Source organism: Pantherophis guttatus, chromosome 18 (assembly GCF_059756535.1).
Source record: "Pantherophis guttatus breed Tessera chromosome 18, ASM5975653v1, whole genome shotgun sequence".
Taxonomy (NCBI): Eukaryota; Metazoa; Chordata; class Lepidosauria; order Squamata; family Colubridae; genus Pantherophis; species Pantherophis guttatus.
In genome coordinates this window covers 10,112,931-10,137,894 of record NC_142080.1, presented here as the reverse complement: position 1 = coordinate 10,137,894, position 24,964 = coordinate 10,112,931, and the positions used below count along the sequence as shown (strand labels likewise).

At 47.1% G+C, this 24,964-nt stretch overlaps 1 protein-coding gene across 2 annotated transcripts in view; it reads right to left on the bottom strand.

Moving 5' to 3' along the window:
* Positions 1 to 20,427, bottom strand: part of ANKRD35 (ankyrin repeat domain 35) — a 46,189-nt gene extending 25,762 nt beyond the window's left edge. Inside the window, exons 1-4 of one of the 2 annotated variants that reach the window (XM_087881254.1) lie at positions 19,849 to 20,427; positions 10,599 to 10,733; positions 8,888 to 8,976; positions 4,958 to 5,022 (exon numbers count right to left, since the gene is read on the bottom strand). Coding sequence is in view for 1 of the 2 variants with exons in the window: in XM_060682571.2 (XP_060538554.2) it covers positions 4,958 to 5,022; positions 8,888 to 8,976; positions 10,603 to 10,733; positions 19,849 to 19,887 (324 nt within the window). In the remaining variant the exon portion in view is untranslated. The remainder of the gene's footprint in view (positions 1 to 4,957; positions 5,023 to 8,887; positions 8,977 to 10,598; positions 10,734 to 19,848) is intronic. The other variant, XM_060682571.2, reaches the window with a different exon arrangement.
* Positions 20,428 to 24,964: the final 4,537 nt, after the last annotated feature.

Here is a 24,964-nt window from a genome sequence, read left to right as displayed (position 1 = left end):
GCTGGGACAAGGAACGGGAGCTCACTCCATTACGCGGCACTAGGGATTCGAACCGCTGAACTGCCGACCTTCCCATCAAAGGTGGTCCCTATTTTTCTACTTGCATTTTTTTACCTGCTTTCGAACTGCTAGGTTGGCAGAAGCTGGGACAAGTCACGGGAGCTCACCCCGTCACGCGGCACTAGGGATTCGAACTGCTGAACTGCCGTCCTTTCGATCGCTAAGCTCAGCGTCTTAGCTGCTGAGCCACCACGTCCCTCTTTTTTTCTAAATTATACATACCCAATTCCTGCAATTCCAATCTCCCAATCCTATCATGTGTTCCAGATTTGTTTTCTCTGCACACCCAATTCTCTGGCAGCTAAATTGCATCGGGTATCTTAAACCCGTACGCAAGAGGATAAGTGAAAGTTAACCGAGTTGGAAGGGACTTCGGAGGTCTTCTAGTCCAACCCCGTTCTCAGGCAGGAAAAACTATCCCGTTCCAGACAAGGGGCTGTCCAATCCCTTCTTAAAAGCCTCCAGTGATGAAGCTCCCACAACTTCTGGTGGTAAGCTGTTCCACTGGTTAATTGTTCTTGCTATCAGAATATTTCTCCTTGATTCTAGGTTGCTTCTCTCCTTGATTAGTTTCCATCCATTGCTTCTTGTCTTCAGGTGCTTTGGAGAATACGTTTTCTTTGTGGCAGCCCCTCAAATATTGGAAGACTGCTATCATGTCACCCCTAATCCTTCTTTTCACTAGACTACCCAAACCCAATTCCTGCAATCATTCCTGACAGTGAGAACAATTAATCGGAGGAACTACTACTTGCCTCCAAAAGTTGTGAATGCTCCAACACTGGAGGCTTTTAACAAGATGTTGGATCACCATTTGTCTGAAGTGGTGTGGGGTTTCCTGCCTAAGCAGAGGGTTGGACTAGAAAACCTCCAAGGTCCCTTCCAACTCTGTTATTCTATTCTATTCTATTCTATTCTATTCTATTCTATTCTATTCTATTCTATTCTATTCTATTCTATTCTATTCTATTCTATTCTTCTCACCTTCTCTTCTCTTCTCTTCTCTTCTCTTCTCTTCTCTTCTCTTCTCTTCTCTTCTCTTCTCTTCTCTTCTCCTCTCCTTCTCTTCTCTTCTATTATTCTATTTTATTTTATTTTATTTTATTTTATTTTATTTTATTTTATTATTTTATTTTATTTATTCTATTCTATTCTATTCTATTCTATTCTATTCTATTCTATTCTATTCTATTCTATTCTATTCTATTCTATTCCATTCTATTCTCTGCGCATGGGCAGAGGGTAAAAAACAGGTTAAAAACAGGAAGTAACGATGACTGGGCAAGTGGGTGAAACCTCGCTCTGCCGTCGCTACCGGTTCTCCGAACCACCCACCGCCATCGCTACCGGTTCGCGCGAACCGGTCTGAACCGGTATCATTTCACCCCTGGAGATGTGGGAGAAAGCTGCAGCTGAGCTATGCTGGAAAATGCTCCCTGGACACTCCCTCCCCCTTGCTTGGCACCCGGCGTCACAGGGGGCTCCCTGGGAGGAAACCGGTAGTTTTTACGAGCCCCGGATATCTCTTGTCAGCTCAGGAATGCGGCCTCGTAGGCCAGCGGGCGAATCTGAAACGTTCCCAGCACAATCTTGTGCAACCGACTGGCTCCGGGTTCTTGTGCCACGGCTGCTGTTGGGTGGTTGAAACTGCCCCCGGGAACTCTTGCAAAACCGGGCTCTGGAAGCAGCGGGATTCGGGCCCCACACCTCAGCAGCACCCCAGGCAGATCCGTTCATTTATTCGTTTGTTTCTGGCTGGAACAATCCGGGCAGGACAATGCGGAGCTCGCTCGTCTTTGGGAGTAGAATTGCAAAATTACAGAATACTGAATAATGGGGCGGGGGGGGACCTTGGAGGTCTTCTAGTCTAAGCCGCTGCTTGAGGCAGGAGGAGATCCTGTGCTGTTCCGGACAAAGGGTTGCGCAGTTTTATTCTTGAAAACCTCCAGTGGATGGAGAGCCAAAACAATCACGCTTGGCCAATGAAGAATTCTGTTCTGTTCTGTGTCTTCAGAAGTCATGGGAGCTTCATCCCTGGAAGCTTTCAAGAAGAGACTGGATTGCCATCTGTCAGAAATGGTGCAGGGTCTCCTGCTTGGGCAGGGGGTTGGACTAGATGACCTACCAGGTCCCTTCCAACTCCTATTCTATTCTATTCTATTCTATTCTATTCTATTCTATTCTATTCTATTCTATTCTATTCTTTCTCTATTCTATTCCTATTCCTATTCTATTCTATTCCTATTCTATTCCTATTCTTCCTCTAATCTAATCTAATCTAATCTAATCTAATCTAATCTAATCTAATCTAATCCAATCCAATCCAATCCAATCCAATCCAATCTATTCTATTCTATTCTATTCTATTCTATCCCTATCCCTATTCTATTCTTATTCTATTCTATTCTATTCTATTCTATTCTATTCCTATTCTATTCTATTCTTATTCTATTCTATTCCTATTCTTTCTCTATTCTGTTCTATTCTATTCTATTCTATTCTATTCTATTCTATTCTATTCTATTCCATTCCATTCCATTCCATTCCATTCCATGCTGTTCTGTTGTATGCTATGCTATGCTATGCTATGCTATTCTTTCTCTGTTCTATTCTATTCCTATTCCTATTATTTCTCTATCCTATCCTATCCTATCCTGTCCTGTCCTGTCCTATCCTATCCTATCCTATCCCATTCCATTCCAAATCCTACTCTACTCTACTCTACGGTTCTCACCCTTCCAGCTCTGAGTCACTATTCAGCAATTATAGAATTTAGTGCAATTAAACGTAGCAATCTTTCTTTCAAGTTTATTTATTATTAATTCCCACGAGATAGCCATCGCTCTTTTCCAGTTATGCCTTTGAATCCAGAAGAAGAGTTTTCACCGCAAGGGGGTTCATTAGCCACTAATTACTTGTCACTCATCTAAACCATCCCAGGCTTGTCTGCAGGGTATGGTGGAAAAACTCAAGATGGCCTCCACATTCCGCCCCTTTCTTATGGGCAACCGGGGGACACTCCCCAAAAACAAATAAAGCTAATAAATTCAAATAAACAAACAAACAAACTGCCTTGCATTTCTTCTCCTCGACTTTCAACGGTTCATTTAGTGACCGTTCAAAGTTCCAACGGCACTGAGAAAAAGCGACTTGAGAATTTTTCACACTGACGACCCTTGTGGCATCCTTAGGATCACGTGATCTAAATTCAGGCGCTTGGCAACCGGTTCATACTTATGACGACGGTTGCCGTGTTCCCAGGTTTCATTGTTGTGGTACGCCAGCAGCGGAGTCGGACAGTGAGGAGGCTGGGGGGGACCATGGGCCAGTCCTGGAGTCTGGGGAGGGCACGGATGAGGGCTCTGCATCAGAGGCAGAGATGGGGCCAGGGCCATCTGGGAGCGATGCGCGGACTCCGGAGCCTCCACAATCAGACAGCAGAGAGGCAGAGGAACAGGAGGAGCCTGTTCCTAGTGCACGCATGCGCAGAGCTGCCAGGAGGCAAGAGCAGCTGAAGCGAAAAGGACGACTCAGGAGTAAGGCCAGGAGATGATTGGCCCCTTTTCATAAGGCTTAAAAGAGAAACAAAGGCACTTGGGCCTTTTTGCAGGAAAGCAACGTTGCTAACTCTGTTTCCAGTCGGCATCTCTTGTTTGTTTCTGAACTCCGTGGGGCTTTGCCAAGTAAGGCCTTCGGCAAGGTGTCAAAGAAGATAAAGCTTGGCGATTCTTCCGAAGGACTTGTGGTGCCACTAATTGGGACTCATCTGGGAATGAACGTAATCCTCAACTGTTACAATAAAATAGGTTTGTCTGGGACAAATTGCGTATTGTAGTGACTCGGTAAGCCTACGTCACAACAGTCACATGATCCCATTTTGCGACCTTACCCAACTCGGTAACATCCAAACAGGGGGTTGGACTAGATGACCTTCAAGGTCCCTTCCAACTCTGTTTCTAATCTAATCTAATCATTTTGAGAGACCAACCCCGCTCCCTTCTAGCACTGATGATGTTATCTAGTTGGGTCAGGAAACGTCTACAAGGAAACCACCCAGCTCAGAGACCGCCCCACATTCTTCCTCCTCCTCTCCACAACCCCCCTTCCGTTCTAGTGCTGATGGTGTTATTTAGTTGGGTCGTGAAACGTCTACAAGAAAATAACCAAGCTCAGAGAGCAGCCAGGACCCCTTCTCCTCCCTCCCTCCCTCCCTTCTTTTCTTTTCTTTCTTCCTTCCTTCCTTCCTCTTTCTTTCTTTCTTTCTTTCTTTCTTTCTTTCTTTCTTTCTTTCTTTCTTTCTTTCTTTCTTTCTTTCTTTCTTTCTTTCTTTCTTTCTTTCTTCTCCTCCTCCTCCTCCCTTCTGCAAACACCTCTCCCTTCTAGTACTGATGATGTTACCTAGCTGGGTAAAGAAACAACCAAGCTCAGAGAGCACCAAGGAGCTCTTCTCCTTCCTTCCTCCCCCCCTCCCACCGTCCCTCCCTCCCTCCCTCCCTCCTTTCTTTCTTCTTTTCTTTCTTCCTTCTTTCTTTCTTTCTCCTCCTCCTCCTCCTCCTCCTCCCTTCTGCAAACACCTCTCCCTTCTAGCACTGATGATGGAAGAGAGAGGACCCCTCATTCTTCTCTCTTCCTCCTCTTCCTCCTCCCACAAAATCAGAGACCACCAAGGACCCCTCAGAGCCCCTCTCAATTGGGGGGGGGGATATTTTACCGGAGGAATAGGACAATTCCCAAAAGGGCAGCAACAACCGCTCCCTCCCCCCCACCTCCCCAGGCGAAGCTTCTACAACCCACCAAGCTGAAATGTCACTGCACATGCTCAGAGGTGCCCTTTGCTATAGGGCACCGCAAATGGGCTTCGTTATGGGTTCCCAATGGAGGAGAAAAGGTGTTTTACCTGAAGGAGGACTTTCACGCACTGGGGCTGGCAAGCGATGGTGGCGAGGTGCAACGCTGTGCTGCCTGCAAAAAAAAAAAAAAATGAAACGCAAAATAAGAGGGCTGGAAGGGACCCCAGAGGTCTTCTAGTCCAACCCCTGCTCAAGCAGGAGAGCCTATCTACCTCGTTACATAAATGGGTGTCCAATCTCTTCTGCGAAACCTTCAGGGTTGGCGCAGCCACAACAGATGAACAGGGTCGGAAGGGACCTTGTAGGTCATCTAGTCCAACCCCCAGCCCCCAACCCCCGCCCAAGCAGGAGACCTTGCACCGTTTCTGACAGATGGCAGCCCGGTCTCTTCTTCGAAACCATCGGTGTTGGAGCAGCCACAACAGAAGGAGGAGAGCATCTCCTCAAACCTGTGTCAGACCTGGAAGCCATCTTTTACATTTGGGCCTTCAGGCTGCTGAAAGATGGCTGGACTTCAGCTCCCAGAATTCTATGGATAAATAGGATTTGCTCAATCAGGGTTAAAACTGATTTAGTCCATCATCTTTGGTCCCCACACTATAAAAAAAGACGTTGAGAATCTAGAAAAAGTGCAGAGAAGAGCAACCAAGAGGATGAGGGGACTGGAGGCTCAAACATAACAATGAACGGTTGAAGAAACTGGGCCTGGCTGGTCTAGTGAAGAGAAGGACCTGGGGAGACAGGAGAGCATCTTCCAGTATTTATGGGGCTGCCCCAGAGAGGAGGAAGGGGGTCAAGCTATTTTCCAAAGCCAGACAAGGAGCAACGGATGGAAACTGATCAAGGAGAGATTCAACCTGGAAATAAGGAGGAATTTTCTGACAGTGAGAACAATCAACCCATGGAACAGAAGTTGCTTTCGGAAGTTGTGGGAGCTTCATCCCTGGAGGCTTTCCAGAAGAGACTGGACTGCCATTTGTCAGAAATGGTGTAGGATCTCCTGCTTGGGCAGGGGGTTGGACTAGATGACCCACAAGGTCCCTTCCAACTCTGTTAATCTGTAATATGAAGAACGGTTGCAGGAACTGGGCCTGGCTAGTCTAGTGAAGAGAAGGACCAGGGGAGACAGGAGAGCATCTTCCAATATTTGAGGGGCTGCCACAGAGAGGAGGAAGGAGGTCAAACTATTCTCCAAGGCACCCGAAGGCCAGACAAGGAATGATGGATGGAAACTGATCAACGAGAGATTCAACCTGGAAATAAGGAGGAATTTCCTGATAGTGAGAACAATCAACCAAAGGAACAGAAGCTGCCTTCGGAAGTTGTGGGAGCTTCATCCCTGGAAGCTTTCAAGAAGAGACCGAACTGCCATTTGTCAGAAATAGTGTAGAATCTCCTGCTTGGGCGGGGGGTTGGACTAGATGACCCACAAGGTCCCTTCCAACTCTATCAATCTTCCCTTGTCCTGTAATCACTAATTGACTGTTGCAAATTTGCTGGTACAGGTAGTCCTCAATTTACAACCATTCATTTAGCAACTGTTCCAAGTTACCCCGGCACTGAGTTCCCACAACACACTAAGCCTTAAGGACGAATCCGATGTTAGCCTCGTCTACAATGTGATGTGACCCGCAGGCATTGTTAACCAATTGACTCCTGACCTTTGCGGACATGTTAGCTCAGACTTGAGCATTTTATAGTCTGCCAACCACATCTGGCCCTTTGGCTGTTCCCAGGTCTGGCCTGCGTGAGGTCGATCGGAAATTAGAAATCAAATGTTGAATAGATTAAAATCAAATTTTTGTAGGCGTGCACGTACATCATACAACTGCGTGGCTGTTATTTTGATGACAAACTGCTATTTTTTTTTGTTTTCAATTTAGGGAGGTGCTTGCCTGCCTTCACAACCTTGTTGGTTCGGCCCTCCACGGCAATATCACAATAACAGAGTTGCAAGGGACCTTGGAGGTCATTTAGTCCAACCCGGCGCTCTGGCTGGAAACCCCTAGACCATTTCAGACAAATGGTTGTCCAATCTCTTCTTAAAGACCTCCAATGATGGAGCACAACTTCTGGTGGCAAGCTGTTCCATTGGTGAATTGTTCTCACTGTCAGGAAGTTTCTCCTTAATTCCAGGTTGCTTCTCTCCTTGATTAGTTTCCATCCGTTGCTTTTTGTCCTGCCTTCGGGTGCTTTGAGAATAAGTTGAGCCCTTCCTCTTCTTTGGGGCAGCCCCTCAAATACTGGAATATTGCTATCATGCCCCCCCTAGTCCTTCTTTTCACTAGACTAGACTTACTCAATTCTTGCAACCTAAATAAATTTTAGCCTCCAGAGCCCACTAATCTTTTTCTTTTGCTGCTCTTTTCTGCATTCTTTGCAGTCTCAGCATCTTTTTTGTAAGAAAGACAAAAAAGTCTTTCTGTCCTAATTGGGGGGATCTAAAGCCACCAGGAGCTCAAACTAGATTCAAGAGACTTCCTGGCGACTTGGTAGGATCCCTGGGAAAACTTATTATTCACGTTTTAAGTTCTGCTAAGGTGTGCACAACTGACGATGATCAAACGGGCTGTTTAAAAAGCAGCAACGGCCACTCCTCTTATGCGGTTGCGAAAAAGCTGTCGCACTTGGAAGGAAGATTTAATTTTGGGGCCTCCTGCATGGAGGAGGAAAGTCATAGAGGTTCACAGAATCCGACGGCTGGAAGGGACCTTGGAGGTCATCTAGTCCAACCCCCACCCCCTGCCCAGACACCATTTCTGACAAATAGCAGTCCAATCTCTGCAACCGTTCTTCATACAATTTTAGCCTCCAGCCTCCTAATCTTCTTTGTGGCTCTTCTCTGCACTCTTTCCAGAGTCTCAACATCTTTTTTTTATAACGTGGCAACCAAAATGGGATTCAGTATTCCATGGGTGGTCTTACTAAGGCTTTGTAAAGCGGTATTAACACTTCACGTGATCTTTATCTCATCCCTCTGTTGATGCAGTCTTAGTTTTCCATGTGGCCCCTTGGGAAAATTAATTGCCCACCCCAGAGCCTCATAACCAGGGATGGGATTCAGCCGGTTCGGAGCGGTTCAGGCAAACCGGATGCTAATTTTACATCTGGTTTGCCGAACCAGTAGTTGCAAGGACTGGCTGGCCCCGCCCACCCCTCCCCTCCCCTCCCCGGAGTCTCCAAACGGCCCGTTTTGGATGCCAGGTAAGTGCAGGGCCCACACGGAGGCTCTGGGAGGGCGAAAAACAGGCCTCGCGGAAGTTCTGGTAGGCCTCAAGGGCATGGGGAAGGCCTTTCTCACCCTCCCAGATGCTTGAGAAAAGCCTCCGGAGCCTGGGGAGGACAGGCCTACCAGAAGTACCGGAAGTCTGGAAACAGCCCATTTCTGGCGTCCGTAGGGCATCCGGAGCCCAGGGGAGGCCGTTTTCATCCTCCCAGAGTCTTGAGGAAAGCCTCCGGAGCCTGGGGAGAGCGAAAATGCCTCACCCACCCACCGTGGTGGGGCCCACCATGGCTACGACCACCTAGCAACCGGGCAGAGAACCGGCTGCTAAAGTTTTTGAATCCCACACCATAGCCTCATGACCTCAGAGCAAAGGAAAGAAGGGGGGAAGGGGGCTCTTGAAATGTCTCCATCCTCCATCTTCTCCTGATCCTCTCTTACCAGTCAGATGTCTCTCAAAGATAGAAAACTTGGAAATGACTCTGGTCGGCAAAACCCAGCCAACCTCTTTGTGCAAATGTCCTGGGAAAAAGGGGAGGAGGAAGGGGGTCTTTGGGGTGGTACCAGTGGTAGGTTGCCCCCGGTTCGCACCGGTTCTATAGAACCGGCAGTAAAACCGGCGGGAGGCTCCGCCCACCATCCCCGACGTCATCAAAATACTTCTGCGCATGTGCAGAAGCTTCTGTGCACGCGCGCAGCCCCGTTGCGAACTGGTAGTAACGGTAAGTAGAACCCACCCCTGGGTGGTACCCACCGTCCTCGTTCTTATCGTTGACGTCGGCCCCGTGGGTGAGCAGGATGGTGAGGCACTCCGTGAGCCCCTTGGAAGCCGCCAGATGGAACCTGCAATAAAGAGACCCCCCAAAAATCAGAATTTTCCACCAGGAAAGCCTAGGAATTCCATAGAAAATTTGAGAAAAGCCCCCCACCCCCCCGCTTCCTTGGCAAAACGAATGGGACAACTCGCCGCGAGACAATTCGCCACATGGACATCTTGCCATGACGCACCTCGCCACAGGACAATTCAAGAAAAAGAAAAGTTACTTAGATTGGACATCCGAGAAATAGATATAGATGGAGACTTAAGAGAGGAATGTGGGAGGCAAGTAAAAAAAAAAAAAAGCATAGCAATTGAAGTATTGAAGCGGGTAAGAGGCGATGGGTAGATGATCTTCATCTTTATTGTTGTTCTGATTCGCCTTTCCGTTTTCCTCTCTTTCTTTTAAAACGTAGCAATCAAAGTATAAAGCGGGCAAGAGATGATGGATGGATGATTCTTGACATCACTCACAGCCACGCAGTCACATGACACCCCCCCGCACCTAGCCACGCCCACAGAAAAAGGTAGGAAGATGTTTTGAATTTTCTACCTACCTACTTATTTTCTGCTCAGGCCTGGCCTAAACTATCAAAGGCCTCCTCCCGCATGCCACCCCGCCCTCCCTTCGCCAGTCGCACGCGTTACCCTTTTCCCCTCCTTCAGCGGCCCCGGCCCTAGCCCCACTTCCTCCCCCACCATCGCCTCTTTCTTCGGGCTGCTTACCTTCCCCCAGCGATGGCTGGTCCGGAATCCGGAAGGCAAGCTGGCCTCCGGTACTTTTCGGCGGCCTCCAACCAGCCGCCGCTGCCGGGAAGCGGCTGGCAAAGAGGCGGCGGCTGGGAGGTTTCTTGCAGTCGCATCGAAAAAGAAAAAGCCTCCCGAAAAAGCCGCTGCCGTCGCATCCCATTGCTTGCTGGGTCGCACTCGGACTGATGCATCCCATTGCCTGCTGCGTCAGTCCGAGCGCGACGCAGCAGGCAATGGGATGCGCACGCGAGGCCGGTGCGAAGAGCAGGGCGGCGACGGCCGTGGATTTTTCGGCGACCTCCGGTAGTTTTTGGTGGCTTGGGAGGCTTTTCCTTTTTTGATGTGACTGTGAGAAGCCTCCAAGCTGCTACCTCTTTCCCAGCCGCTTCCTGGCAGTCGGGCGAGCGGGCGGAGCAAGTGAGTGGTGTTAAGTCCGTAAACTGTGCGTGGATGTCGACTGAGGCGAGACTAACTCAACACAACTGATTTATTGTTAACCACACAAGTAACCAGAACGCTTCAGAAACACTTACAACAGAGCCGCTATTTATACGCCGGCTGTCCGAAAGGTCTAGCCAATAACAAACGCCTGTGCTTCCCGCCGAGAGAGCTGTCATCTTAGTAGCCAATCAGAAACGCCCCCTGGTTGCTGGCGGCAACAGGGCAGAGGACGCTACAAGCGGCGACCGGGCGACCGGTTCGAGGGCGTGGCCAGCCAGCGGCCGCTACCGGTTCCACAACCCAGGCCAAATTACAACTACCGGTTCGCTTGAACCTGTGTGAACCGATATAAACCCACCACTGGTTTCAGACCATCCTAGCTAAACCAAGTCCCAGGGAGCGGCAGTTGCCCTTTGGGTCATACTGTCCCTCTCGAAGGCCGAGGGGAAAGACTTACGTACGCAGATTGTCCCAGGGCGTTGAGCTTGGTGGGGTGAGCCGTCTTCCTCGAGGCAAAAAGGGACGTCCGGGTCACGTCCCCTTTCTCAACGGCGTCAAACAGCTTCTGGTCATGCTTGTTCCAGCTTTCGATCTGGAAGGCGAAAGAATACAGAACAACAACGTTGGAAGGGACCTTGGAGGTCATCTAGTTCAACCCCCCGCTCAGGCAGGAAAAACGATACCATTTCAGACAAATGGTTAGCAGATTAACAGGGTTGGAAGGGACGTTGGAGGTCAACTAGTCCAACCCCCCGCCCAAGCAGGAGGCCCTACACCATTTCTGAGAGATGGCAGTCCAGTCTCCTCTTGAAAGCCTCCAGTGATGAAGCTCCCACAACTTCTGAAGGCAACTTCTCTTCCATGGGTTGATTGTTCTCACTGTCAGAAAATTCCTCCTTATTTCCAGGTTGAATCTCTCCTTGTTCATTTTCCATCCATTCTTCCCTGTCTAGCCTTCAAAGGCACTTTGGAAAACAGCTTGACCCCCTTCCTCCTCTCTGGGGCAGCCCCTCAAATACTGGAAGATGCTCTCCTGTCTCCCCTGGTCCTTCTCTTCACTAGACTAGCCAGGCCCAGTTCCTGCAACCGTTCATTGTATGTTTTAGCCTCCAGTCCCCTCATCATCCTGGTTGCTCTTCTCTGCACTTTTTCTAGATTCTCAACGTCTTTTTTTATAGTGTGGTGACCAAAACTGGATGCAGGACTCTAGGTGTGGCCTTACTAAGGCTTTATAGAGTGGGATTAGTACCATCACTTGATCTTGATTCCATCCCTCTGTTAATGCAGCTTAGGACTGCATTGGCTTTTTTGGCAGCTGCAAAGCCCAGCTGACCATTTGGTGGGATGCAGGCTTTGTAAGAAGCTGAGATCAAATCGGTTGTGGGAATGGAGACTAGAAGGGACTTAAGCAATTGGTAAATAAGCTGGGATCCTGAAATCTGAGGTAGCGATGTATGGTTAAGAACGAACCGTGTTTCATAATACCTCCCTGTAAAATGTGTTCAAATGGTCGATGGCTTTAGGCGAATTACAGGCGGATCAATAATTTGCGTCTCTCTGCACCGACATTTCTTCTCAGCAAAGAAAGGGAATACAGGTAGTCCTCGATTTACCACAGTTCATTTAGTGACCAAAGTTACAACAGTCACTTAGAAAAAAGTGACTTAGGAGTGTTTTTCACAGTTCTTTGCAACACCCCCTCTGGCCATGTGATCGAAATTCGGATGCTTGGCAACTGACTCATATTTATGATGGTTTCAGGGTCATGTTTTGTTTTGTTTTATTTGTTTGTTTTGTTTTGTTTTGTTTTTCTATGGGGTCCCTTGTGCTCTCTGAGCTTGCTGGTTTTCTTGCAGACATCTCATGACCCAACTAGGTAACATGATCAGTGCAAGGACCCCACAGTTCAACCTTGAGGCACAAATATTTCTTCTATCTATTTTATTCTATTTTATTTTATTATCTTATTTTATTATTTTATTTTATTTTACTCTATTTTATTCTGTTTTTATTTTATTATTCATTTTAATATTTATTTTATTTTATTCTATATTTTATTTTATTCTATTTCATTTCATTTCATTTATTTATTTATGTATGTATTTATTTTCTTTATTTTATTTTTTATTTAAATTTTATTTATTTATTTTATTTATTTTATTTTATATTTATTCTTTTATTTTATTTATTTTATTTATTCTTTTATTTTATTCTATATTTTATTTTATTCCATTTTATCCTATTTTTGTTTTGTTTTGTTTATTTTATTATTTATTTTAATATTTATTTCATTTCGTTTTATTCTATTTCATTTCATTTTTCATTTCATGTTATTTTTTTATTATTTATTTTATTTTATTTATTTATTTTGTTTTATTCATTTCATTTTAATCTATTTCATTTCATTTTATTTCATTTTTTATTTATTTTATTTATTCATTTAATTTTTAATTTTTATTGTTTCATTATTTTTTATTGTATTTTATTATTTATTTCATTATTTTTATTGTATTTTATTATTTATTTTATTTCATTATTTTTTTTATTGTATTCTATTATTATTTATTTTATTATTTTATTTTATTAATAAATAGACTGGTATTGAAGTTGAGCTTCAATACCAGTCTGTGGTGCCCTGTGGGGAGTGAACACGCCTTCGCTTTTCAGCCCCAACTCAGCCTTGGCCGAGGAACTCTGGCTCCCCCCCCCGCTGCCCCCCCCCGGCGCCCTTGGCCTGATCCCCATGCTGCCTCTGGAGCCTCGGTTGCGCCTTCCCTCTGCGCTGTTTGCTTTGGCAAGCAGATCAGTTTCGGGGAAGTGAAGTGCTGGCTGGGTCTTCATGACAGGAAAAAAAAAATCCGGTTGTGAAGACACTGCATGACAAAGCCACACGCCCTGTTGTTGTCGGAGGGGAGATTGTGCAAGGCCACACACCCGGCTCTCGCCCGAGCCCAAATTATGCTGAGAGAAGGGAAGGCTGGGCGTTGGCAGAAGGCGGCGTCCCTCTCTTGGGTCATTCAGTTCTCAAGAGATCAGAAGGGAATCTGCTCTTGTTCCTGGAGAGAAGTTCTCGGTTCACTGATGAGGCCTCTCTTTTTATAGAATCGTGGAGTTAGAAGGGTGTCAGGGTTCCGGATGGATGCCCTACTTAAATCATGAGCCTCGAGCCAAGCTTCAAAAGAAGTCCAGTTATTTATTAGGAGCTTCATGTCGGCACCTTCCCAAGTGAAGCCAGCTCTGACCCTACGTAATTTACGCCCCAATCATGACCCTGTTTCCCCCCTTCCCACAGGGTGTGTCACCAATCACATTCGCCAACGGAACAATTTCGCGGGTTGTAGAAGTCACTCCCTTCTGGCCGCTGTGGGTAACCCTGGGATACAGCCTTGAGAGAGATAAGTCTGGAATGTGCATCTGTCTTTGACTGTTTCGCTGGTTTCCCATCCCCCTTGCCTACGGCAACTCGAGAGGCCAGGGATGATTTGCGAGTTGACAAAGGGGCCTTTGAGGTTATTTAGCCCAACCCCTACTCAGTGCAGGAGCCACTGAAGTCTCTCTGATAGATGACTGTCCAGCCTCTGTAATGGTGTGTTCTAGGAATGAACTTGAGAGATAAGGACAAGATCCTGCCTAGGGGAACCATCAGATACAGAAGAACAGAGTTGGAAGGGGCCTCAGAGGTCTTCTAGTCCAACTCCCTGCTCAAGCAGGAGACCTTATCCCAGAGTGGCTGTCCAGTCTCTTCTTAAAAGCCTCCAGTGATGAAGCACCCACAACTTCTGGTGGCAAGCTGTTCCACTGGTTAATTGTTCTCACCATTAGGAAATTCCTCCTTAGTTCTAGGTTGCTTCCCTCCTTGATTAGTTCCCATCCGTTTCTTCTTGTCTTGCCTTCTGATGCTTTGGAGAATAGGTGGACCCCCTCCTCTCTATGGCAGCCCCCCAAATATTGGAAGATTGCTCTCATATCACCCCTAGTCCTTCTTTTCTTTAGGATCCTGGAGGCTAAAACATACGATGAACGGTTGCAGGAACTGGGCCTGGCTGGTCTAGTGAAGAGAAGGACCAGGGGAGACATGGGAGCATCTTCCAATATTTGAGGGGCTGCCCCAGAGAGGAGGAAGGGGGTCCAGCTATTCTCCAAAGCACCTTTGAAGGCCAGACAAGGAAGAATGGATGGAAACTGACCAAGGAGAGATTCAACCTGGAAATAAGGAGAAATTTTCTGACAGTGAGAACAATCAACCGATGGAACAGAAGTTGCCTTTGGAAGTTGTGGGAGCTTCATCCCTGGAGGCTTTCAAGAACAGACGGGACTGTCATTGGTCAGAAATGGTGTAGGGTCTCCTGCTTAGACGGGGGTTGGACTAGATGACCTACAAGGTCCCTTCTAACTCTTTTAATTTGTTTTCGTTAAACTAGACATACTGGCCTAGACATAAAAGGGGCGGGGGGGGGGGAGACAGCCTCAATTGCATAACTGGAAGAGAAAGAAACTCAGAAAGGATCCACCCTCAATTATCAGGCGGTAAAAAGCGACTGTGAGAGATTTGTCCTTTCAGATCTGCAAGATTTCTGTTATTGTAGCCTTACAATAGAAATAGAATTAGCTCCTCTTGTTTCCTGACCCACCCTCTTTCATTTCAAAGGCCCAAGTTTTCATTGTTTCTGTGACAATCCTCTCTTTGGGGAGGACACAAAAGGGCCAACTCAACCATTTGGGGGAAATGACCCCATAATGAGAGGCCTGAATAAGTGGGGGAGTTTTTTTCTTCTCCCTAAAACATTCTTCTCCTTTGGGGAAACCTTTTAATTCTGTGCCCTTTTATCGCTTCAACTCAGGGTCTTCCAAAAGTGAAGTTCAGCCTGCTGTCAAAAGTTTTCAGTTTTTCACTTTTATACTCCATATTTATAAAACTCGGGAAAAGAGGAGGAAAAAGCGGGAGGGAGCAAGGAAAGAAGGAAGGGAGGAAGGGAGGGAGGGAGGGAGGGAGGGAGGGGAGGGAAGGGAAGGGAAGGGAAGGGAAGGGAAGGAAAAGATAGAAAGAAAGAAAGAAAGAAAGAAAGAAAGAAAGAAAGAAAGAAGAAAGAAAAAGAAAGACACACAGAGAGAGAGATAAAGGGAAAGAAAGAAAATAGAAAAAGGAAAGATAAAAGGAAGGAAGGAAAGAAGGAAGGAAGGGAGAGAGGGAAGGAAAAGAAAGAAAGAAAGAGAGAGAGAGAGAAAGAAAGAAAGAAAGAGAGGGAGGGAGAGGGAGGAAGGAAGGAAGGAGAAAGAAAGAGAGAAGGGGAAGGAAGGAAAGAAAGAATGAAAGAAAAGGAGGGAGGGAGAAAGGAAGGAAGGAAGAAAAAAAGAGAGAAAGGAAATAGAAAAAGGAAAGGAAAAAGGAAAGAAAAAAGGAAAGAAGGAAATAAAGAGAGAAAGAGTGAGAAAGAGAGTAAGAGAAAATAAAAAAGGAAAGAAAGAAGATAGAAAAAGGAAAGAAAGAAAGAGAAACAGAGAGAGAGAAAGAAAGAAAATAGAAAAAGGAAAGGAAAGGAAAGAAAGAAAAATGAAAGAAAAAGCGAGAGGAAGGAAGGAAAGAAAGAAATAGAAGGAAATAAGGAAGGAAGGACAAAGAAAGAGAAAGAAAAAAAGAAAGAAGGAAGAAAGGAAGGAAGGAAAGAAAGAAAGGAAGGAAGGAAGGAAGGAAGGAAGGAAGGAAGGAAGGAAGGAAAGAAAGAAAGAAAGAAAGAAAGAAAGAAAGAAAGAAAGAAAGAAAGAAAGAAAGAAAGAAAGAAAGAAAGAGCAGGCAAGGAGAACCTGCCTAACAGCTTCAGGGCAGAGAGTGCAGTTGGCCTCCCATCAACTGTCCTCTTTGCAAAACACCCAAAACATATTTGGAAAGTGACATAATTTAGAAGACGAAACGAACTCAGCCAGCCTAATGGTATGTCTTTGTTTATTTATTTCGAATTCTACGTGTAGGATTATTGCCCTCCTTGTTTTTCCTCTATTTCCATTTCGGAAGCTTCCCCCCCCCCCCGTCTAGTGATTTTGCCTCCTTTGAGAAGAAAATCCTCCTCCCAACTCTGCTAGCGCTGTGATCTCCAGATTGGCCCCGGGGGGAGAGGGGGGGGTGTTATGGAGTTCTCAATTTCTGGATCCAACCTTCTCTTTGCCCAGTTCTCTTTCCGACACTCCCTGCTTGGACAGATGGCGGACCTGGTGCTGCCGCGGCCATCATTTCCTCAGGATCTTTGGCCCCCTTGGAGAAAGGGCCCCAAACTTGCCAGCGGCAAAATCCAGCGGCATCCGAGCCCTTCTTCTCGGTTGCATAGTTGGAGGGGGGGGCAACACCAGGGGTGGGGCTTCAAAAATTTTAGCAAGGGGTTCTCTGCCTGGTTTCTGGGTGGGCGTGGCCCAGTCAGCCTCCTGCACCACCGGCGGGGGGGTAGGGAGCTTTTTGCCCTCCCCGGGCTCTGGAGGCTTTTCATGAGCCTCCGGGAGGGCGAAAAGGGCCTCCCCAGGCTCCAGAGGCCCTCTGGAGGCCGGAAACGGGCCTGTTTCCGGCCTTACCAAACTTCCGCTAGACCCGTTTTTCGCCCTCCCCGAACCTCTGCGCGTGCGCTGCACTTAGTGTGGGTCGTGTGGGGAATTCTGGGAGAGGCGGGGCGGGGGAGGCGGGGGCCAGCCAGGAATGGGATTTGGGGGTTTTCTCCGAACTGCACATAATCTTAGCTAGAGGTTCTGCCGAATCCCTGCGAACCCCCAGCGGCCCACCCCTGGCAACACCCACAAAAGGAAGGATATTGAAGCAACAAGAGAAAAACATTTCCACAGCAGCTGCCACTTCCGGAGAAGCTGAAGTTATGCACAATGAAGTCCCCGAGGATGGATCTAACCCGAGGACGGAGCAAGACTGAACAATTAAGAAGCGACGTGGCGCTCCCATGTAACACCTCTCCTGCGCGAGCTGCACTGGCTCCCGATGGTCTTCCGAGTGCGCTTCAAGGTTTTGGTTATCACCTTTAGAGCGCTCCATGACTTAGGACCTGGTTATTTACGGGACCGCCTGCTACCACCAATAGCCTCCCACCGACCAGTACCCTCCCATCGAGAGGGACTCCTCCGGGTGCCGGCGGCCAAACAATGTCGACTGGCGGCCCCCAGGGGGAGAGCCTTCTCTGTGGGGGCACCTACCATCTGGAACGAGCTCCCCCTGGAGATACGGAGGATCCCGGATCTGCGCACCTTCCGTCGCGCGCTCAAGACGTTCTTATTTCATCAAGCTGACCTGACCTAAGTCTTTCCCTTTTTTAAATGGAAATTTTAAATTTGGTTTTAAATTATTGGGGTTTTAAATTTGTTCAGCCAAATTATTTAATTCGTTTTATTCTATTTTAAATTTTGTATTTATATGTTTTATTCTATGGCTGTTCACCGCCCTGAGTCCTTTGGGAGTAGGGCGGTATACAAATTCAATAAAATAAAATAAAATAAAATTCAATAAAATAAAATAATAAAATAAAATAAAATAAAATAAAATAAAATAAAATTCAATAAAATAAAATAAAATAAAATAATAAAATAAAATAAAATAAAATAAAATAATAATAAAATAAAATAAAATAAAATAATAAAATAAAATAAAATAAAATAAAATAAAAAAGAAATAATAATTGTTGGCACAATTTCCACAACTGAATTGAATTTCTTTATAATGCCTTGCTAAGACCACATTTGGAATATTGCATCCACTTTTGGTTGCCACAATACTAAAATAATGATGCGGAGACTCTAGAAAGAGTGAAGAGAACAAGAAAGAGGATTAGAGGACGGGAGAATAAAACATATGAAGAACCGTTGCAGGAATTGGGTATGTCTAGTTTAATGAAAAGAAGGACTAGGGGAGACATGGTAGCAGTCTTCCAATATCTCAGGGGCTGCCCCAAAGAAGAGGCAGTCAAGCTATTCTCCAAAGCACCTGAGGGCAGGACAAGAAGCAATGGGTGGAAACTCATCAAGGAGAGAAACAACCTGAAATTAAGGAGAAACTTCCTGACAGTGAGAACAATTCACCAGTGGAACAGCCTGCCACCAGAAGTGGCACCAGAAGAAGAGACTGGATAAGCATTTGTCTGAAATGGTGTAAGGTTTCCTGCTGGAGCAGGGGGTTGGACTAGAAGACCTCCAAGGTCCCTTCCAACTCTCTGCTCAATATTTTCCCCAATGATTTTTCTCAGCTGGGACTGAAGCTTGGTATATCCCAACCAGGACATACGTTCATGTCCCTCTGACCATGTGCAGAGTGCCTTCTACACATTGAGCCCTAATATTGACAGCTAGCTTTCAACCCTGCGAAGTAGACTAGACTTGAAAATCAAGAGAGGTGAAAACTACAGGTAGTCCTCGATTTACGACCACCATTGAGCCCAAAATTTATGTTGCTAAGTGAGACACTTGTTAATTGAGTCCGTCCGCCCCCCCCCCCTTTTTATGACTTTTCTTGCCACATTTGTTAGAGGAATCACTTGCAGTTGTTAATTTAGTCACCCTGTCGTTAAGTGAATCCATTGACTTTGCTTGTCAGAAGGTCTCAAAAAGGGGATCACGACCGTCGTAACTATGAGTCACTTGCCAGACGTCTGAATTTTGATCATGGGACTATGGGGATAACTACAACGGTTGCAAGTGTGAAAAATGGTCATAAGTCACTTCTTTCAGTGCGTTGTAACTTCAAACGGTCACTAAACGAATCATTGCCGCATCCCCGCGGTCACGTGATCAAAATTTGAATGCTTGGCAACTGACTCATATTTATGACGTTTGCAGTGTCCTGGGGGGGGTCACACGATCCCCTTTTTTACGACCTTCTGATGAAGCAAAATCAATGGAGAAGCCTGATTCGTTTAACAACCGTGTTACTCACTCCACAACTGCAATGATTCACTTAACAACTGCAGCAAGAAAAGTCGTAAAATGGGCCAAAAGAAACCCGCTTAACAAATGTCTCGCTTAGCAACGTAAGTGTTGGGCTCAACTGCGGTCGTAACTCGAGGACTGGCCTGTGCACAAAATGAGTAAGCGTTTGAATTGTGAAAATCCAACTTTTGTCTTTACCGGTTGCATGAATCTGGGCCATTGCCTGCAGCCAGCCAGGACCTGGGATTGCAATATAAATTTGAATATTCTCCATTGCAAAACATTTTTGTGAGCTTGAAATAATTATTTGGAACGAGAAGAGTTTTTCTCACTTAGCAACATCAATTTTGGGCTCAAATTTTAGTCGTACGTTGAGGACTACCTGTAGAACTCTAAATGCTACATGGCTATTGCTATAAAGTAAAGTTGAAAACCACAGCTTGAGTAAGTACAAATTCCCTACCCTTAGGAGCAGACATCCAGGTGCCCCAAGCAACCGAGACGAAGAAGTTTGGGAAAGCACTTAAAATTCCTCTCTTCAATACTGCAAAACATATGGCTCCTCCTAAGCCCGGGCACAGATTCTGGTTTTCCAAGCTCTTTTTTTTTTTTTTTTTGCCACCTTAAGGACTAGCAGCTTTGATTCAAAACCGAGGAATAAAACTCAAGATCGCATCGCCTGCAGGTTCGACATTTCTGCTGCTTTTTTAGAAGCCTAATTACAGGTATTTATATCGGAGGTAATTATTTGAGGATAAACCTGCCACCTGTCGATTCGGCAAACGCAGCGCGTCGTTACTCACCGCCACTTCATGGCTGGAACAGGAGAACATTTTCTTCATGGTGGCTGCTTCCTTGCCAACCTCCCCCAAAAAAGGCCAAGGATCTCGCTCTGACCGGAGACGCACCGGACGGACGGCTCAATCCATCTCTGGCAGGAGAGTTTTTCCCAGGTGAGGTGGAATCCAGGAACGGTCAGAGCGCATCTCCGGAGCTGCAGCCGGTTCGAGATCCCGATTCGTGTGGCTGGGAGGGCGCGCTTGAGCTGCCTGAGGGCCTCGGCAGGGAGCTGCCCGGTCCTGCCAGGTGCATTTGCCGCACACCTGTTTCCTCGCTCAACCAGGCCCGGACATGCCCCAGACGCTCATCTCGGTTAATCTCTCTCGTCGCCTGACTTGAAAGCGAAACATCTTCGGATCCACCCTCCTCCTCCTCCTCCTCTTTCGGCTCTCTCCTCCTGTCACTAACCATCATCGGCATCCAAGAGAAAAAGCCACGATTCACAGTTACAGCTCTGCAAATCCACCAGCCTAGATGCAAGCGGAGACAGGGGCAAGATTTGCAAAAGTTTCCAGTGCAAGAATCGACTCTCCGGCAGCTTCATACCTATGAAGGAAGGAAGGAAGGAAGGAAGGAAGGAAGGAAGGAAGGAAGGAAGGAAGGAAGGAAGCAAGCAAGGAAGGAAGCAAGGAAGGAAGCAAGGAAGCAAGGAAGGAAGCAAGGAAGGAAGGAAGGAAGGAAGCAAGAAAGGAAGGAAGGAAGGAAGGAAGGAAGGAAGGAAGGAAGGAAGCAAGCAAGCAAGCAAGGAAGCAAGGAAGGAAGGAAGGAAAGAAGGAAGCAAGCAAGCAAGGAAGCAAGCAAGCAAGGAAGGAAGGAAGGAAGGAAGGAAGGAGGCAAGCAAGCAAGCAAGCAGAATAGAGTTGGAAGGGACCTCGGAGGTCTTCTAGTCCAACCCCTTGCTCAAGCAGGAGACCCAGGGGTGGAGCTGCTGGGGGTTCGCAGGGGTTCGGGAGAACCTCTACCTAAGATTCTGTGCAGTTCGGAGAACCCGCAAATCCGTCCTGGGTGGCCCCCGTCTACCCCTCCCCTCCCAGGAGTCCCCACGCAGCCCATTTTGGATGCAGGTAAGTGCAGGGCCACGCATGAAGGCTCGGGGAGGGCGAAAATTGGGCCTACCGGAAGCCCGGGCCCGTTTCCAGCCTCTGGAGCCTGGGGAGGCCGTTTTCGCCCTCCCGGAGGCTCGAGGAAAGTCTCCAGAGCCTGGGGAGGGCAAAAAGCCTCCCTCCCCCAACCATGGTGCAGGAGGTGGACTAGGCCATGCCCATCATGGCCACACCTACCCAGCAACCGGGCAGAGAACCCCTTGCTAAACTTTTTGAAGGCCACCCCTGAGGAGACCCTATATACCATTTCAGACAAATGGTTGTCCAATCTCTTCTTAAAAATATCCAGTGATGAAGCACCTGTCAGGAAGTTTCTCCTTAATTCCAGGTTGCTTCTCTCCTTGATGAGCTTCCATCCATTGTTTCTTGTCCTGCCTTCGATTGCTTTGGAGAAGAAGTTGACTCTGTCTTCTTTGAGGCAGCCCCTCAAATATTGGGATATTGCTTCTATCTCCAATCTTTGCTTTCATCTGGCTTTTTAAAGAGATGTCTCTGCTGTTGCTGCTTTGCTTAAACACAGAGGGGGGGGGCAGAGAGAGAGAGAGAGACAGAGAGAGAGAGGGACAGAGGGACAGAGAGAGATAGAAAGAGAGACAGAGGGACACAGAGAGAGAGATAGAAAGAGAGAGAGAGAGAGAGGGACAGAGAGGGACAGAGAGAGAGAGAGAGGGGGGGGGACAGAGAGGGACAGAGAGAGATAGAAAGAGAGACAGAGGGACAGAGAGAGAGAGATAGAAAGAGAGAGAGAGAGGGACAGAGAGGGACAGAGAGAGAGAGAGAGAGGGGGGGGGACAGAGAGGGACAGAGAGAGATAGAAAGAGAGACAGAGGGACAGAGAGAGAGAGATAGAAAGAGAGAGAGAGAGAGAGGGACAGAGAGGGACAGAGAGAGAGAGAGAGAGAGGGACAGAGAGGGACAGAGAGAGATAGAAAGAGAGACAGAGGGCCACAGAGAGAGAGATAGAAAGAGAGAGAGGGACAGAGAGAGACTCACACAGAGACAGAGACAGAGACAGAGAGAGACAGAGGGACAGAGAGAGATAGAAAGAGAGAGAGGGACAGAGAGAGACAGAAACAGAGACAAACAGAGAGAGGGACAGAGAGACAGACAGGGACAGAGAGAGAGATACAAAGAGAGAAAGAGAGACAGAGAGAGAGACAGAGAGGGACAGAGAGATAGAAAGAGAGAGAGAGGGACAGAGAGAGACAGAAACAGAGACAAACAGAGAGAGAGAGACAGACAGAGGGACAGAGAGAGAGAGAGAGAGGGAGGGAGGGAGGGAGAGAGAGAGAGAGAGAGAGAGAGAGAGAGAGAGAGAGAGGGACAGAGAGAGATAGAAAGAGAGACAGAGGGCCACAGAGAGAGAGATAGAAAGAGAGAGAGAGGGACAGAGAGACAGAAACAGAGACAAACAGAGAGAGACAGACAGACAGAGGGACAGAGAGAGAGAGAGAGAGAGAGAGAGGGAGGGAGAGAGAGAGAGAGAGAGAGAGAGAGAGAGAGAGAGGGACAGAGAGGGACAGAGACAGAGAGAGAGAGAGAGACAGAGGGACAGAGAGAGATAGAAAGAGAGAGAGGGACAGAGAGAGACAGAAACAGAGACAAACAGAGAGAGAGAGACAGACAGAGGGACAGAGAGAGAGAGAGATAGAGAGAGGCACTGGTCCTCTTCCAAGTGACAGATGCAGCTCTCCTGTTTCCCAGCCAGTGCTAAAGGGAAGGAGACCCCTTCTCGGAAACCGATACCCCTTGTGCAAAACCATTAACGATTTTTCTCCCGCAAGCATCTTTATTTTGGCCTTTTGACATCCTGGCCCTTGACCGGAGGCGGTTTCGTGGGACTCTTTCTTTCGGCCCTCCGAGATTTCCTAACAGGCCTCTGACGCCATCTCACCTTAAGATCTAGAAACTTGGCTTTAGAAAGCAAAGCCGGGAAAAACCAAGAGAGGCTGTCTGAGCTCTTGCACGCAACCGTCTCCAGACTGGAATGCGTATGTGACGAGGATGGACTGACTATCGGCCGGGAAGATCTTTGCCCGAGGCGATTGTGCCGCGGGATTTCAGAATAAGAGAACGGAATGACAGAATTGGAAGGGACCTTGGAGGTCTTCTAGTCCAACCCCCTGCTCAAGCAGAAGACCCTAGACAATTCCAGACAAATGGCTGTCCAATCTCCTCTTAAAAACCTCCGGTGATGGAAAACTCACAACTTCTGGAGGCAAGCTGTTCCACTGGCTAATTGTTCTCACTATTTCTCCTTAGTTCTAGACTGCTTCTCTCCTTGGTTAGTTTCCATCCATTGCTTCTTGTCCTGCCTTCAGGTGCTTTGGAGAATAATTTGACTGCCTCTTCTTTGTGGCAGCCCCTCAAAATACTGGAATACTGCTATCATGTACCCCTTAGTCCTTCTTTTCACTAGATTAAAGATAAAGATTCCCTTTGCACATATGTGCTAGTCGTTCCTCACTCTAGGGGGCGGTGCTCATCTCCGTTTCAAAGCCGAAGAGCCAGCGCTGTCCGAAGACGTCTCCGTGGTCCTGTGGCCGGCATGACTCAATGCCAAAGGCGCACAGAATGCTCTTGACCTTCCCACCAAAGGTGGTCCCTATTTTTCTTCTTGCATTTTTTACCTGCTTTCGAACTGCTAGGTTGGCAGAAGCTGGGACAAGTCACGGGAGCTCACCCCGTTACGCGGCGCTAGGGATTCGAACCGCTGAACTGCCAACCTTTCGATCGACAAGCTCAGCGTCTTAGCCCCTGAGCCACACATACCCAATTCTTGCAGCCTTTCTTCTTATATTTTAATCTTCAGTCCCCTAATCCAGGGGTGAAATGCTCCCGGTTCGGACCGAATCGCCCAATCTGGTAGCGATGGTGGTGAGTGGTTCGGAGAACCAGTAGCAAAAATCCCTGCCCCTCCCCATGCCCAGCTGAGCCGCGCAATCATCAGAGGCTTCTTTTTTTACTTTTAAAAGCATTTTTTTCTACAACCTCTTCGGCTGAAGAAGAAATGCTTTTAAAAGTAAAAAAAAAAGAGAAAAGAAAAAAAAAGTTGGCCATGCCCACCCAGTCACATTACCCACCAAGCCACGCCGACAGAACCAGTAATAACAAATTCTACATTTCACCACTGCCCTAAGCATCTTTGTTGCTCTTCTCTGCACTCGTTTTAGAGTTTCAATTAAGGGAAAACTGCTATCAGGTCCCTCATTCATCCCCGTTTGGTCCTTCTTCCTTCCCCTTCCCTTAATCCCGTTGCAGAAGTTTTGCATTCTGCGGCCAGTTTCTGCACCAAGAACACAGTTCTCACACCAATGGCAGCTCCCTGCACTCTCACACAGAGTCTAGAACCTGTCAGAAGCATCTAGAGCAAGTGGGAGGCTGCTCCTCTCCCCTTTGGAGTTAGTTTAGTTTAGTTTAGTTTAGTTTAGTTTAGTTTAGTTTAGTTTAGTTTAGTTTAGTTTAGTTTAGTTTAGTTTAGTTTAGTTGTATACCGCCCTACTCCCGAGGGACTCAGGGCGGTGAACAGCCAAACAATAAAATACATAGATACAAAAAATTTAAAAACCAGATAAAATCAAATTAAATCATTTTGGCCCAGACAGATTAAAACACCCCAATAATTTAAAAACAGATTAAAATTTACATATTTAAAAAAGGGAAGAGATTAGGCCAGGCCCGCCTGATGGAATAAAAAGGTCTTCACAGCACAGCGGAAAGTGCGCAGATCCGGGATCCTCCGTATCTCTGGGGGGAGCTCGTTCCAGATCGTAGGTGCCCCCACAGAGAAGGGTCTCCCCCTGGGGGCCGCCAGTTGACACTGTTTGGCTGACGGCACCCGGAGGAGCCCCTCTCTATGAGAGCGTACCGGCCGGTGGGAGGCTATTGGTGGTAGTAGGCGGTCCCGTAGATAACCAGGCCCTAAGCCATGGAGCACTTTAAAGGTGGTAACCAAAACCTTGAAGCGCACCCGGAA